This window comes from Lepidochelys kempii, chromosome 1, assembly GCF_965140285.1.
Source record: "Lepidochelys kempii isolate rLepKem1 chromosome 1, rLepKem1.hap1, whole genome shotgun sequence".
NCBI lineage: Eukaryota > Metazoa > Chordata > Testudines > Cheloniidae > Lepidochelys > Lepidochelys kempii.
In genome coordinates, this window is record NC_136380.1 from 63,830,370 (window position 1) to 63,847,057 (window position 16,688).

General features: G+C 39.0%; 1 protein-coding gene across 3 annotated transcripts in view; it reads left to right on the forward strand.

Annotated features, from left to right (window-relative positions):
• VWA8 (von Willebrand factor A domain containing 8) overlaps window positions 1-16,688 on the forward strand; it is a 290,052-nt gene that overhangs the window by 256,527 nt on the left and 16,837 nt on the right. For all 3 annotated transcript variants that reach the window (XM_073345760.2, XM_073345743.2, XM_073345772.2), the window contains 3 exons: window positions 6,083-6,191; window positions 10,799-10,924; window positions 12,515-12,673. In XM_073345760.2, coding sequence (XP_073201861.2) covers window positions 6,083-6,191; window positions 10,799-10,924; window positions 12,515-12,673 — 394 coding nt within the window. The remainder of the gene's footprint in view (window positions 1-6,082; window positions 6,192-10,798; window positions 10,925-12,514; window positions 12,674-16,688) is intronic.

The window sequence follows — 16,688 nt, forward strand, 5'->3', positions numbered from 1 at the left end:
AAAATATTACAAAAATTCCTCCAAGATCCACATCTCTTCCCCCTTTAAGAACAAACTGAGCGGGATTACTCCCAGTGATTTAGAGACAGTCAAGCACCGTGGGACAACACACAAAGCAATAATACTTGCATTCCCCTTAATATGAATTACTTCCATAATCATAATTATGGAGGGTTATAGTCCATAACAACCTGGCATTAGAAGCTTTCATATGATTGAGCCAGGCAAGCGATCCATATACAATAAAGTGCCACCCTTACAGATCTTCTTCCATGCATCCTCTTACGAGCCCACACAGTTGCAAGACATTACTTTTCAATAGCTGCATAATTCTTTTCCCTGGGGAGCACTTTTGTGCTTAGCTGTGCAAATGGATGTCTCTTCCTAAGCATTAGTCTGCATCAACACAGTGTCTGAGGTATCCGTGAAGACCATAAAGGGTTTGTGAAAATCTGGGTTTACCAGAACTGGATCTTTGCTTAGGGTTTCCTTCAGTTCACAGAAAGCTGTTTGACACTGTTCCATCCAAACTACTTTGTCTGACTTACCCTTTTATAATTCAATGATAGGAGCAGCTAGGGAGTTAAAGTAGGGGTACAAATCTCCTGTAAAACCCCACCATCAAATAAAGGAGTGGGCCTGTTTTTGTTTTTTTTATTTTGAGAGCGGGTCAGTCCTTAATGGCCTCCATCTTTGCAGGGTCTGGCTTCATGAGACCACTCCCCAGACTGTGTCCCAGATAAGTCGCTTCTACTACTCCGCTTTATACTTTTCTACCTTTACAGCCAGTCCTGCCTCCCTAAGGCAGTGGAGAAGCCTCCTAACCTGGGACATACATTCTTCCCAGATTCGGCTAAAAATACAAATGTTGTCAACATATGCCAAGCAAACTCCTCCATTTCCCTCAGTAATCTACAAGACATTGAAAGAAGGCTGGTACCCTCTCCAGGCCAATGTAAGACCACAAACCTCAAAAAGCCTTATCAGAATGGTCATGACTAAAGCTCCTAGGCACTACAATAATGCAAATAATAAATAATAATATTACTGTCAAGTTTACTGAGTGGTAATAGGAACTAGTAAGGAACCTGCTGCATAGTCCAAGAAAGGTTGGGTCTAGACTAAGGAAAGAGTGAAGTGAATTGCAAGATTCACTGTTTATATGTAATTATCTGAAAGGACTACTTAAATATAGTGCAGCCTGTTTAGCAGTTCTGAGTGGGAGGCTAGGATTTAAAATTATCACTCCTGAAATTTCCTGGCTGAAATGTACTGGCTATGGAAAACACATCAAATCACTGACATTATCAGTTGAATAAAAGTGGTCTCTGTTTATTCTGCTACTCTCCACCCCAGTTTCAACTTCTAGAATCCCCTGAGAGTTCCACACACCTTACAAGAGATTTTTCAGAAAGCTGTTACAACCGGTCATATTATTTCCAGTTTTCATCGTAACTAAAATAACACATGGTGCATTTTTATGTGTAATGTGATCATACTGTTCATCCATACCTGTAAGCACAATGTGTTTTTTGAGCTCTCAAAGATCAGACAACTTATGCAAAACCTCAGATATTGCATAGCTCTTTTGCTGAACTGTTTTTAATTCTAGACTAAGCACTGGTTTTCTTATTAATCTTGCAGTATAATTCCCCTCTGTAGGGAGAGGATAACTGGTAGAGCCACTGTAATTGTAGACATCAAACTAATAGACTGCAGTCTGCTGATTGTATCATTTTTCATGCAGCATCCACCTTGACATTTGAGACAATCCTTTGTAAATATTTGGAGAGACATGTGAATGTTAATAGAGTAGTGTAATCAAGCTACTTCTGGCAGGTGGACTTTCATAGTGGATGGTCACTGTTGTGATAATTGGGCCTATAAATTTACTCTCATGAACTCAACTGTAAAAAGTATGTGAAAGTTCACAAGTTGTCACAATAACCTGTAATAACTAGTGTTGATGGGGAAAAAATACAAAAAGGAGATAGAAAAGCTAAATTAGTTTAAACGAAAAGGCCTACTCATATTGTTCAAGGACTGTTAAATTCATTTTTGGTAAAAACAGAATATGTGGAACTGGAAATTAATGAACCAGAATTGGTGTGTCTGATATTAGACTTAATTGATGGACAAAATAATGAGGGGATGGGCTATTCCCACCATTCCCTTTGTGGGTTCTTAAAGAAAGACTTTGGAGGGGTGGAATAGAGAAGAATCCAGATGGAGGCTACTAGAGTGAGCTTCTCCATCATGGCTGCCTCCCGCACCATGTCCTGAGACCCTAGACCAGCTTTGTCCTAATTCTGAGGTGTCTTGACCAAATTGAGGCAGAGAGAGGGATCCAGATGACATCACCACTCCTACCAGCTCCAGCTGAATCCCAAACCCACCTGAGATGAAACGGGATCTGTCGGACTTTAGCAGCAGCTGCAGCAACAAACAGCTCCAGCTCATCTCAACTAATTTCTTCTCTTTTCCTCAAAAGGACAGATTTACCGTCTTCGGTACCATCTTAGAGACTGTCAAATGGGGTTTTTTTTCTTCTAAAACTCTCTCCAGCTAAAGGGAGACGGAACAGAATTTAACACTATTTAATGTTGGACAGTTATGTTCACACCTTGGCCCATTTATTCCATCTAAATTAATGCAATATTTTTGGCAGCCCAATGTGTGACTCTCTCAGAAGATGGCACTTCAGCAAACAAGCGATTATTTTCAAAGTTCATTTCAAACAAAACTTTGTTTTAAAATTTTTAATGTTTAATGTAAGATTTGTATCCAGCTGAATCCCAGCTGTGTCCGAAACACCACCTGAGATAAAACGGTATTGGACTTTAAAACAGCAGTAACAACAGCTCTAGCTCATCTCAACTAACTTCTTCTCTTTCCCTCAGAAGAATAGTTTTTACCTTCCAAGAGACTCTGAAACAATGGGGATTTTCCTTCTAAAAACTCTCTTCAGCTAAAGGGAAAGGGAACAAGAATTGTGGTTAAAATGAAAGCCTTACTTAATTCTTTACATTTCAAAGGTTAAAAGGATTTTTAATGGTAAGTTTGCCATTATACAAAGCAGGCTGAGGTCTCTGTATATCAAACTTCAGACCTTTAACACTGTTTAATGTTGGGCAGTGAATGATTATGTTAATACCTTTGGTCCATTTGGTGCATTTAAATAATACAACATCGCATAGACTACTATAGTAAAACATGATCTTTAGTTTAATATTTAGGAGATACATTTTCTCTGGGTTGCGAAGGTATTAAACTCAGATTCCAGGAGTCACCAAGGTAAATGCCAGTGCACAATGTTGTTTGCAGTAGCCGTGTTGTTCCCAGGATACGAGACACAAGATAACTGCTACACACTAAAAACCATGAACTCAGCAGAGACTGGTTTTATGGATCATCACAACACCACACATGCCCTTGACCCACTTGCTAACCAATAACTGCCAACTTCATTTTAAGTGGTGTCTTTCAGCATGTGTGAACACCTTATGCTTTACAATCTGTCCCAACTTGTATTTAGCTTACATGCAGAGCCGTCCTTACCCATGCGCAAAGTATGCAGATGCGTAGGGCACCAGGAAATTTGGGGCACCAAATTTCCTGGTGCCCTGCGCAGCTGCTTGCTGCTCCAGCCCCTGCCCCGCTTCTTCCCCATGGCCTCCACCCCAGCCCTGTCTCTTCCTACCCCCACTCCACCCCTTCCCTAAAGCTCTGCTCCGCCCCGCCCCTGAGGAGTGCAGCAGGGCTGGGCCTGCACTCACTGGCTTGGGGCTTGTGGGCCGGCTATGTAGGGCCCCACAATAGCTAGGGACGGCCTGCTTAGACACTCTGGTTACCTTCCCCACACCTAAACAAGAGCTCTGTGAAGTTGGTCCAATAAAAGATTTTACCTCACCTATTTTGTCTCAGTGCACAATATTGAGAATTTTCCTCTTCCTAGCTATGGTGCTGTAATAATCTTCTGTAACGACTGTCTCACAAAGTGTATAATTCAGTGTAGAAAAACATTAGATCATAGTAAAAAACAAAGTTGTAATCTTTGTTTCAACATTATTCATTAAAGAACTGATCCAACTCCCACTGAAGGCAATGGGAGTCTTTCTATTGCTTTCACTGCAAGTTGGATTAGGCCCTAATGCAGTAGTTCTCAAACTAGGGCCGCTGCTTGTTCAGGTAAAGCCGGTTTGTTTACCTGCTGCTTCCGCAGGTTTGGCCAATTGCGGCTCCCACTGGCCACAGTTTGCCGCCCCAAGCCAATGGGGGCTGCGGGAAGCAGCAGCCCTAGTTTGAGAACCACTGCCCTCATGCATCTGTAGAATTCATGTTACAATATAATATGCTTGAGGCAAGTATCTTGTAATAGCAAATTAAGTTGTACCTCACCTAGTCTACCTGCAGTTTTTGTACCACTTTAACTATATCTGATTAAAAACCAATATTGTTAAAGCAGTGCAGCCCCCTGGCGTGGATGCAATTGTACTGGTATAAAGGTGCTTCTACTGGAAATAAGCCATACAGATATAAACACCTTTGTACCAGTGTAACTGCATCCACAGTAGGGTGTTGCACTGCTTTCACTGTATGCTTAGAAACAGATAAAGCAGTAGAACATGTGTGTGTAGACCAGCCCTACAGGAAATGGTATAATATATATATACCAGTATCAGCAGCTCAGAAATAATTCTCTATTTTAGACCTTCTAACAACACTAAGCTCTGTGTTCTGCCTTCTTTGTTTAGGAGCAATTCTTTTAAACATTTGTTCAAAACTTTCCATTTGTTCTGAGGTTTCTTTATTTTGTAAAGGGTGTTTAAAAGGTACTAACTAGTTTTAGGTCTACCAGGACAGACTTGCAGAGCACTACTTAACCTTATCTTTGTGTTAAATGTTGGTTACCCAGAATGTTTAAAATGCATTACAAATGAGGTAAAAAATACACACCTTGACAACTCCCTTTATGTACATATAGCAACACCTGAGCAAGCAACTGTTGTGTAATTTTATCACAGTTGTTAAAGTATATGACTTGCAGCCTAATCACTAAAACAAAAGGATCTGAGACTGCTAAAGGATTAGTACCCTCCATACATATTAAATGTGATGTAGGCTTTGTGAACATCGGTTATTAACTGTCTCTTCAGAACTCAACAAAAGCAGCTGCTACTCCTCAAAGTCTGTCCATTATTGTTTGAGTTTAGCTATTGTGACAAAGTTCCTCCTCTGCTTTGGTGGGTCCTGTGCTTTTTGGTGGATTTACTCACCTCAGAGGTTCACGGCAGCCTTCAGTTTGGCCACTTTTGCTAGAGGCTCAAACCTGCTGTTCACTCAGCTAACCTAATGACTGGCCAGCATGGGGGAAATGGAGAACAGTCTCCTCAGTCTCTGTTGTCCCACCTAGTGGGACAATCCTTTCCAAATTAGACCTTCCCTTCTGGTGTTGCTCACAGACCAGATCAACTCCTCCTGTGTCTAATGAGGAGTTGGGTGGGGATGGGGGGGAACACCGGGTTCCAGCCCAGGGCCCTGTGGATAGCATCTGTCTATATCTCCTATATCAGCTGCATGACAGCTACAGCTACAACTCCTTGGGCTACTTCCCCATGGCCTCCCCCAGCACCTTCTTTATTCTCACGGCAGGATCTTCCTTCTGAAGCCTAATCATGCTTGTATTCCTCAGTCCTCCAGCAGCACACCTTCTCGCTCCTTGCACACCCTCCACTAACTAATGGGAGGTCCTTTTTAAACCAGGTGTCCTGATTAGTCTTCCTGCCATAATTGATTCTAGTATGTTCTTAATTGGCTCCAGGTGTCTTAATTGGCTTGCCTGTCTTAATTGGTTCTAACAGGTTCCTGATTGCTCTAGTGCAGCCTCTGCTCTGGTCACTCAGGGAACAGAAAACTGTTCATCCAGTGGCCAGTATATTTGCCTTCGACCAGACTCCCGCACCCCACTGGTCTGGGTCTGTCACACTATTATCAACAAATAAATTTACCCCTCTCTGTAGAAATGGATTAGATGCTTTTTCACGGTTCCATTCTTAATCTTTTAGCCTCTTTCTTGCTTCAGATTAAAGGAGATCCAGATGAGTGAATATGATGCGTCTACTTATGAAAGGTTCTCTGGAGCTGTCCGAAGACAAGTTCAGTCTCTCCGAATCATCCTAGACAATCTGCAGGTAACACTTGATTCATTGGTAAAGGGAACTGTCAACTCACTAGATTAGGACCAAAATGTTACCAACTGTGCTTTAACATTATATCACTATTTGATTAATATTATCATTGGGAGTCGAGAGCAAATTCAGGTCCTACATACAATTAGGGCAAACACAGGAATATGTGACTATTTCAAAAACAGCATTAAAGTGGACCTGTGTTCTGGCCACCCAAGAATCAGGATTCCCACACAACTCACCACAGGGATGACTTTTTAGAAGCACAATTAAACCGAGTGAGAGAGGAGATATTGGGAGATGAGAAGGATGTGTGTGACAATGCATGGATCCCATTCCGTGTCCCTGATTCTGTCCTGGAGCCCCCCTGTGGCTCAGAAGTGTGAATAAGGCAGATTTTCATAGGGGGCCCATGGCTCCTGCCTGGTCATAGCTTTTCAGGCATCCAACTATGTGTAGCAGAAAGCTTAAATTTATAAAGCTTAAATTTGACTCAGTTTAAAAGAAACATTGGCACATTTAAAAATAAAAATAGCTGCTCTCTTTATGTAGGACATAACCAACAAGAAAGTTTGTCCTTTATTGCCTTTGTTTGCTGTATTATCAGTTAATTAACCATAGAACTGTGCTAGCTTCCAGCAATGCTGGTACACAAACACTGTAAACAAAAACAAGAATATTCATTTCAAGATAAAAGTGAAGAAAGTTGGAAAAAGGAAAGAATTTTTACATTTTTAATGGGAGCAGGTGGCGATAGCACTAGAGATGAGAAAACATAGAACTAGTTAACTTATCAGGCAGACATTCCTTATTTCAGGAATATAAAGTCAGTGGTGCAATTAAAAGTGGTGTCACTTTTAGGTCAAATTTTACTATGTAATTATGGTTTTGAAAAATAAGCTCCTTAAAAATCCTCAATCACTTTCTAACTTTGGGAGGTATTATAAACTGCAATAACTAGACATACAAATTCATAACTTTTCAAATTAAGTTTGAAATAAAGACAAATTTAAACTTATTATGATTGCATAATGTGTGCACATTGTTTATATTATTCAGACCCTAATATTTGTTTACTTGTCTCTTGCTTTATCGTGAATCCTTTAAAGATGGGCCATCATTTTATTGACATAGAAACAGCTGAAAATCATTATGGAAAAATAGTTTTTTCCTTGAGAGTTTTCAGGCACAGTTTGCTCTTTCTATTTTAGCAGCATCACATGCATTTACAAAATATATTGAAAACATATTGGTGTGTTTTTGTTTTGCTTTTATTTTGTAGATAGAATAGGAACTGTATGCAATTCTACATAGAAGGGATAGTCATTGAATATTTTAAATAAATTAGCAGTGTTTTGGAGAAGAAACTAGTTCAAATTTTAGCAGGAAAAGAACAATGTCAACTCGTTTTTCCCTTAAGATGTTTACAACTCAAATACTTTTAATTAATGCATAATCAGAATAGCAAACATCTTCAAGAAGAAGCTATCATCACCTGAAACACATCTCTGAAAATGACTAAGAGAATAGGATTAGTGTGAACCATGCCGCTAGTCAAAACATTTTCTTTCCACACATCTTTTCCTTCAGTAGTGAATATCCTCAAAGCTATAACTTTGTCAGTGTAAACAATAACTAAACTAATTAAGAATATGCTCAGTGAAGCTGAAACTTTATTGCCTTCTGCTGTTTTTCTCTTGCTGTCGACCAAGAGGAAGTTGATCACAAATACTTGAAAGAACAGCAGCCCTCAGAACTTGGTGTGTTAAAGACCCATCCATGCTCAAATGCTTGTAGTCAATGCTGTGAACAAAATGTTATCTCAGCCCATTTTATTGTTCCTGTCACGTGTGTGTCTCTCTGTGTGAGACAGGGCAAACTGGCCATCACTTGTGAAATTTTGATAGGGTGTGTATATATCATCTGGAAGTTAAAACAGTCAGAAAAGGAACCAAGGCAGGATGACAGACTGCAAACTTATTGACTTAAGGCAACATCAGAGGAAGATGAGACTTCCACTTTGTAATGCTTTATGAATCAGAAAAGATGCCAAAATCATTTGCTTTGCAGATTTCCTCATATTCCTCTCTGCTCCTGAAGTGGAAGTAGATCTTGTAGAATGAGCTCTTGAATAAGAAGGATGAGTTCTGCCCAGTCTCATACAAGATTTACAACTGCTTCCCCAACCAGTATGAAGATGGTGGCTTTCACAGTTTTAAAACCTTTGTCCTTGCCCATCTGGGAAATAAGACACCTGTTTCATCAGTTGTTCCACTATGAAATTCAGTATCCAGTTGGCTATGTGGGCTTGAAGTGGAAAGTGAGGTTTTCTCACTGCCTGGAGAACCTAGAAGTATGGGTGTTAAGCTAAATCCCTTTTCCAGAGTGTAAACAGAAGACTTCTAACAAAGACATCTGGACACGTAAGGCTTTAAAGGTCAGACCTTTAATGAATCCATCAATTAAGACCCAAAAGTAGGTTTTTCTAGAACTGATTTCAAACTGAGGACATGTTCAGAACACCTACATTTGAACACATGCCAGAGGCAGTGAGCTGGGATGTAGAATTTTTTGTGGACTGTAGTGGGTCATCAAATAGCTGTCCACAGTGTACAAAGTTTCAGAGATCTGTCCTCTCAAATTCCAGGTGTGCATCTTGAACTTCTCTGGGATTGGCAAAGCATGGTCCCTGCTTCAGAAGATTTCCGATGAGAGGTAATTTCAAAAGAAGACAAACTGACATTTCTAACAGTTGAAAGAACCAGGGTCTGTGAGGACAATGAGAGACCATTAAGAGGACACTTAAGCCCTGTTATCCTCATAATCAGGTGACTCCAGGAGCACTAGCAAAGATCTGTAATACCTACACCTTAATCCAGTCCCACTGATGTTGAATTTACAGGAAAGGAGTATAATGTCCAACTTCTCATAGGTTGGGAGACAGACACACACAAACCATCCCATTTCACTCCCAAATAATTCTCTCTTTCCATGAAAATCTCAGCTGTACTGCCAGGACCAGTGGGTTAAAGTGGAGATCCTGTGAATCCGATCATACATTAAGTGAAACATGAAACCCACACTCAGCAAATAAACTGTGCTATCTTCAAATGGACCCTCTGACATGCAAGTCATTGTGAAACTATCCTTTGAAAATGTTCTTAAATACATTATTTTTGTCTAAGCACCCAATTCTTCAGTCTTCAGAGCTTACTTCAGTGGGAGTATTACTAGCGTATGGACTGCAGGACTGAGCTGTAGAGAATGGTACATCAGTATTAACAGTCAATGCACAAACAACCATGGTTGCAAAAAGTGCATTGTCTGAGACTCATAGAATATCAGAGTTGGAAGGGATCTCAGGAGGTCATCTAGTCCAACCCCCTGCTCAAAGCAGGACCAATCCCCAACTAAATCATCCCAGCCAGGACTTTGTCAAGCCTGACCTTAAAAACCTCTAAGGAAGGAGATTCCACCGCCTCCCTAGATAACCCATTCCAGTGCTTCACCACCCTCCTAGTGAAAAAGTTTTTCCTAATATCCAACCCCACTGCAACTTGAGACCATTACTCCTTGTTCTGTCATCTGCTACCGCTGAGAACAGTTGAGATCCATCCTCTTTGGAACCCCCTTTCAGGTAGTTGAAAGCAGCTATCAAATCCCTCCTCATTCTTCTCTTCTGCAGACTAAATAATTCCAGTTCCCTCAGCCTCTCCTCATAAGTCATGTGTTCCAGCCCCCTAGTCATTTTTGTTGCCCTCCGCTGGACTCTTTCCAATTTTTCAACATCCTTCTTGTAGTGTGGGGCCCAAAACTGGACACAGTACTCCAGATGAGGCCTCACGAATGCCGAATAGAGGGGAATGATCAAGTCCCTGGATCTGCTGGCAATGCTCCTAGTTATACAGCCCAAAATGCTGTTAGCATTTCTTGATTGCATTGTTAGCATTTCTTGATTATTACTATTTGCAATGTTTTGATTGTAAATTGCATACCAGATTATTATGAATGCTGTTAGAAAAGGAACCACTCATACTCCATTACATAAAAACAACGAGGAGTCCGGTGGCACCTTAAAGACTAACAAATTTATTAGGACATAAGCTTTCATGGGTAAAAAACCCACTTCAAACGCACTTCTTCAGATGCATGTCTCCTTCAGTGTAGGTATTTTTACGTGATAACGTTGAGTTTTGCCTCTGTTTTAGTCATCCAATACATTTTGTCACAATACCTGGATGGAAAACACTTCTGTTGTGCCTGTCCCTCTAGCTTTATGGATTTCTGCATAGATTCATTTGCGTACTATTTTCCAACATATCTGCAATTAAAATGCAAAGATTACATGGTCCATATTTCAAATTCTGTATGTGAAAAGGCTTAGAAGTGACAAAAATTGTGGAGAAAAATATATTCTTTGTCAGCAATAATTAGTCCCTCAGCAAGAGAGACCAGGCATTGATGAAAATGTGTTCGGATTTCACCAACTTGTGCCAGAGCTGTCACATAATTACAAAGAAAACCCATATTTGTGTCATGTTCTGTATCTCTTAAACAGTGTAAAATGTTCCAGCAGCACTGAATGAATTAAGGATGCTTTTCTCTTGTAGGCCAAGGGTAAGGAAAGACAATGGCTGAGACACCAAGCTATTGGAGAGTTAGATGATGCCAAAATAATTGATGGACTAACAGGAGAAAAAGCCATTTATAAACGACGGGGAGAGCTTGAGCCAGAAGTAAGTATTCCATAACTAATGGGTGCAGCTAACGAGTTTACTAGTTTCTTGAGCTCCATTATGCTAGCCTAGTAAAGATGGTTAACAAGTTTAAATAAAATGAAATGACCATCACATCTTTCCTCACTAACACACTTTATCATGATATAAGAAAACTTTCCGCACTCAGGTTTTCGGATTTGCAAATTAACAATTCTAATATAAAATTAATGAGAAAATGAGTGAATAATTAAAACCTAAATAAAAGCTTTTAAAAATCTACTATTTTATGACTACTCATCATTTTGGATGTTCGTCAGAAAATTTTTTGTTAGAATTGAAAGAGTCATTGAAAGAGAAACCAGTTGACACACACCAACAAAGCAACTTTAAGACTAGTTGTCTTGATCATCATTATATTGTAATAGCCAGATTTAATATAGCAGATTATTTTTAATTTTAATGTTTAAAGTTTACACATGAAGGAATTTTATTTTGCAAACAATCATTTAGAACAGCTTTCTTCTCAGTAGCTAAATACATATTTGATACAACTCTCTCTAAATTATTTTTCATGCTACATGGTCTCACTATTTGTTGTTTTGAACAGCTTATGCAGCCTAGCCATCCTACATCAGAGCTCAGTAAGGGAAAAGCTATAATATCCTAATTTCTAGTACTCTTCAAAGTGCTGGTTTTGTATTTTTCAATACATTATAAAAAGAGCAGGGAAAATGCTAAGAAGGAAATTTTACATTTTGAATTAAAATATATAAACATGGGCTTCAGTGGGATGGGGGGGAAGTTGATATTGCAGTCCTTTGCATTAATAATAAAAAGAAGAAACTAAACTAAAAATTATCAAATGCTAGCTGAATGAAAGAGAAATATTTGGAAATCAGTTACAGATAAAGAAACGTTTTAAATATTTGTTTTTTTGCCAGACCATCTTTTAATAGCCTTTCATTTGAATCCAGACTTGTCTCATTCCATATGGGATAAAATACCTTTCCAGAATCTAGTATGACAGAAATTGTTAAAACAGACATTTAAGGGAGAGGGGGAAGTGGGAGTGGGGAAAGCTTTACAGTCAGAATGTACAAAATTGAGGAGTTAATCAGAAAAAGACTTCACACATTTTTAAAAAGGTATTAACTTCAGCAGACAAACTTTACAATCTTATAGGAGTCCCCTTTAGTACCATAATTCAAGGAGGCGTTACCCTTACGACGCTTGGCAGAAACTGGATTTTTGAGATTCCTTCTATTGTAATAAAATGTTGTTAATTAGAAATATAGCAGCAAAGGTATTTTCCCTATAAATGTGTGGAATCGTCGTATTTTGTTTCCAGCCATTGAGTATATAGAACAGAGAAAGAAAGAGACTAGATTCAGGTATCTAAAATAAATTTTTCTCAACTATTAATCAGAAAAATTCAAATAATTTCACCTTTTTTAAACATAATCTGAACTTGCTAGAGAGAGATGGCCTGAGTTTTTGTTGTCTAGTGTTTTTGAAAAGTGTGTGATAACTCCTTTTAAAGTGTTTTGTTCTTATCAAAACTGTGGCTTTCCCAATCATAAAGTTCTTTCTGGTACTTTTCTCTCATAGCTTGGGAGCCCTCAGCAGAAGCCTAAGCGTCTGCGCCTGGTAGTGGATGTTTCTGGCAGCATGTATCGCTTTAACGGGGTAGATGGTCGACTAGAGCGTTCCATGGAGGCTGTCTGCATGGTCATGGAAGCTTTTGAGAATTACGAGCACAAGTTTAAGGTAATTATAGCTGGACCAGGAGTTTAGTGGTAATGCGTACTTGCACAGGCTGCGTACGGGCAGTGGAAAAAAGGATTTCATTACTCTGTCTCGCCAAAGAGTATTATTCATTCATGTAAGGAAATACAGACTTAATTAAATCTGTTGCTAGCAGCCTGAAAATAATACCAGCCCCTGGATAGGAAGCACTGAACACTATGAGTGCAGATTATGATTCAGTTTATGAAACTTTTTTTTTTTAAACAGAAATATTTAAGCCTATAAAACACAGGGACATGAGCTCAATGCACGCACAAGCATGACTAGCCTTTGTTGGTGACCAGAGCTCAAACACCCATGCATACATGCTGGAAGAAGAACCAGGTCCTTCCCCTCCGCTACACTCGCCATTGTTTCCAATCCTGCTATGATGATCTGAACATAAGAAAAGTGTCTATTTCTCACACTGACTGGTATAAGACCCAAACCTCATTTCAGATAATTCATAAGGGAAATAAAAGTTGGGTTTATGCCCTCCTCCCTTTTTCTTCTCTATGATATATAAATATGGCTTGAAAAGTTTTCTTAAATTTAGAAATAAGGATGCCAGGTCTGGAGTTCCCTGTTTTGCTGGAGGTCATTCTTGGAGAACCAAAGCATGAGAGCTCAGCCCTTAGTTGAAAGGGTACAGGTGTCAGATATTTAGTAAAGACCTTTCTTCCAGCTGTTCAGGCATATAACTTAAAATAGATGTTAATCAAAACAAAATATGAAAAGTTTTAAATAGAATGAATAAAAATCCTGTCCTTATCTCAGTCAATCCGTTTTTATTTACATATTGACTTGGCAGAATTCAGTTTTTTTTTATTTTGACAGATTCGGTGTTTATTTTTATGCATTTTTTTCTATTTTTATCTATTTAAATTTTCACAGTTCTGTGAAGTTGTGGGTGTCAGAAAACAGGGGAATCAGACAATAATTATTTATGACAGACACTGAGATTTGAGAAGGTAAAGCCTTATAACCATTAAAACATAAATTGTCAACATCACATGTCAAAATATACAATGTAAATATCCTTAAATCAAACTCTAATAAGTTCTCAAACAGCATTTTTCTTTAAATGACTGCTTCTTGGAGCAGCTGGTACGGGAACCCACAAGGGGAGAGGCAACTCTCGATCTAGTCCTGAGTGGAGTGCAGTGTCTGGTCCAAGAGGTAACTATAACAGGACCGCTTGGAAATAGTGACCATAATATAATAACATTTAGCATTCCTGTAGAGGGAAGAACACCTCAACAGCCCAACACTGTGGCATTTAATTTCAGAAAGGGGAACTATGCAAAAAGGAGGAGGTTAGTTAAACAGAAATTAAAAGGTACAGTGACTAGTGTGAAATCTCTGCAAGCTGCATGGACACTTTTCAAAGACACCATAATAGAGGCTCAACTTAATGTATACCCCAAATTAAAAAACACAGTAAAAGAACTAAAGAAGAGCCACTGTGGCTTTACAACCGTGTAAAAGAAGCACTGAGAGATAAAAAGGCATCTTTTAAAAAGTGGAAGTCAAATCCTAATGAGGTAAATAGAAAGGCGCATAAACACTGCCAAATTAAATGTAAAAATGTAATAAGAAAAGCCGAAAAGGAGTTTGAAGAACAGCTAGCCAAAAACTCAAAAAGTAATAACAAAATGTTTTTAAGTACATCAGAAGCAGGAAGCCTGCTAAACAACCAGTGGGACCTTTGGACGATCGAGATACAAAAGGAGCACTTAAAGATGACAAAGTCATTGTAGAGAAACTAAATGAATTCTTTGCTTCAGTCTTCACGGCTGAGGATGTTAGGGAGATTCCTAAACCTGAGCCATCTTTTGTAGGTGACAAATCTGAGGAATTGTCACAGATTGAAGTGTCGCTAGAGGAGGTTTTGGAATTAATTGAGAAACTTAACAGTAACAAGTCACTGGGACCAGATGGCATTCACCCAAGAGTTCTGAAAGAACTCAAATGTGAAATTGCGGAACTATTAACTAAGATTTTTAATCTGTCCTTTAAATCAGCTACTGTACCCAATGACTGGAAGATAGGTAATGTAACGCCAATATTTAAGAAGGGCTCTAGAGGTGATCCTGGCAATTACAGACCTGTAAGTCTAACATCAGTACCGAGCAAATTAGTTGAAACAATAGTAAAGAATAAAATTGTCAGACACATAGAAGAACATAAATTGTTATGCAAAACTCAACATGGTTTCTGTAAAGGGAGATCATGTCTTACTAATCTATTAGAGTTCTTTGAGGGGGTCAACAAATATGTGGACAAGGGGGATCCAGTGGACATAGTGTACTTAGATTTCCAGAAAGCCTTTGACAAGGTCTCTCACCAAATTCTCTTAAGTAAATTAAGTTGTCATGGGACAAGAGGAAAGATCCTTTCATGGAGTGAGAACTGGTTAAAAGACAGGGAACAAAGGGTAGGAATAAATGGTAAATTTTTAGAATGGAGAAGGGTAACTAGTGGTGTTCCCCCAGGGTCAGTCCTAGGACCAATCCTATTCAACTTATTCATAAGTGATCTGGAAAAGGGGGTAAACAGTGAGGTGGCAAAGTTTTCAGATTATACTAAACTGCTCAAGATAGTTAAAACCAAAGCAGACTGTGAAGAACTTCAAAAAGATCTCACAAAACTAAGTGATTGGGCAACAAAATGGCAAATGAAATGTAATGTGGATAAATGTAAAGTAATGCACATTGGAAAAAATAACCCCAACTATACATACAATATGATGGGGGCTAATTTAGCTACAACAAATCAGGAGAAAGATCTTGGAGTCATCGTGGATAGTTCTCTGAAGACGGCCACGCAGTGTGCAGCGGCAGTCAAAAAACTAAATGGAATGTTAGGAAACATTAAAAAAGGGATAGAGAATAAGACAAAGAATATCGTATTGCCCTTATATAAATCCATGGTACGCCCACATCTTGAATACTGCGTACAGATGTGGTCCCCTCATGTCAAAAAAGATATACTAACATTAGAAAAGGTTCAGAGAAGGGCAACTAAAATGATTAGGGGTTTGGAACGGGTCCCATATGAGCAGAGATTAAAGAGACTAGGACTTTTCAGCTTGGAAAAGAGGAGACTAAGGGGAGATATGATAGAGGTATATGAAATCATGAGTGGTGTGGAGAAAGTGAATAAGGAAAAGTTATTTACTTGTTCCCATAATATAAGAACTAGGGGCCACCAAATTAAATTAATGGGCAGCAGGTTTAAAACAAATAAAAGGAAGTTCTTCTTCTCTCAGCGCACAGTCAACCTGTGGAACTCCTTGCCTGAGGAGGTTGTGAAGGCTAGGACTATAACAGTTAAAAGAGAACTGGATAAATTCAAGGAGGTTAAGTCCATTAATGGCTGTTAGCCAGGATGGGTAAGGAATGGTGTCCCTAGCCTGTGTTTGTCAGAGGATGGAGATGGATGTCAGGACAGAGATTACTTGATTATTACCTGTTAGGTTCACTCCCTCTGACACCTGGCATTGGCCACTGTCACTAGATAGGATACTAGGCTGGATGGACCTTTGGTCTGACCCAGTATGGCTGTTCTTATTTTGCCCATCCATAAATTTCAGTTACAATCAAAGGAAATAATGTGCAGTGGGTTTGTGTGTGTATGGTGAAATTGACATTTACGACATTTATCCATAAAAATCGACTCCTTCTAAGCCTATTTACATAGCTTCTCTGGTGGCATAATCTTACCAATCTTCCATAGTATCTTCTGGGAAATGACAAAACAAGATTTGAATTTCTGATGTAAGAAACAAGGAAAAACAAACTTTCAGGCCTTCATTAATCAAAGTAAAGAAATTTTTAAAAGACAAAGCCTATTTTTTCCTTTGCTGGTTACCCTTAAACCCTGAGTTGCAAATGTCTTCAATTTAAGGATCCAGAATTTTTTTCTTTGTTCCAGTTTTTGTTGCCATCTCCTCTAAATTTTGGTACTTGGTCAGTTCCCTTATATGAGAAGAAAA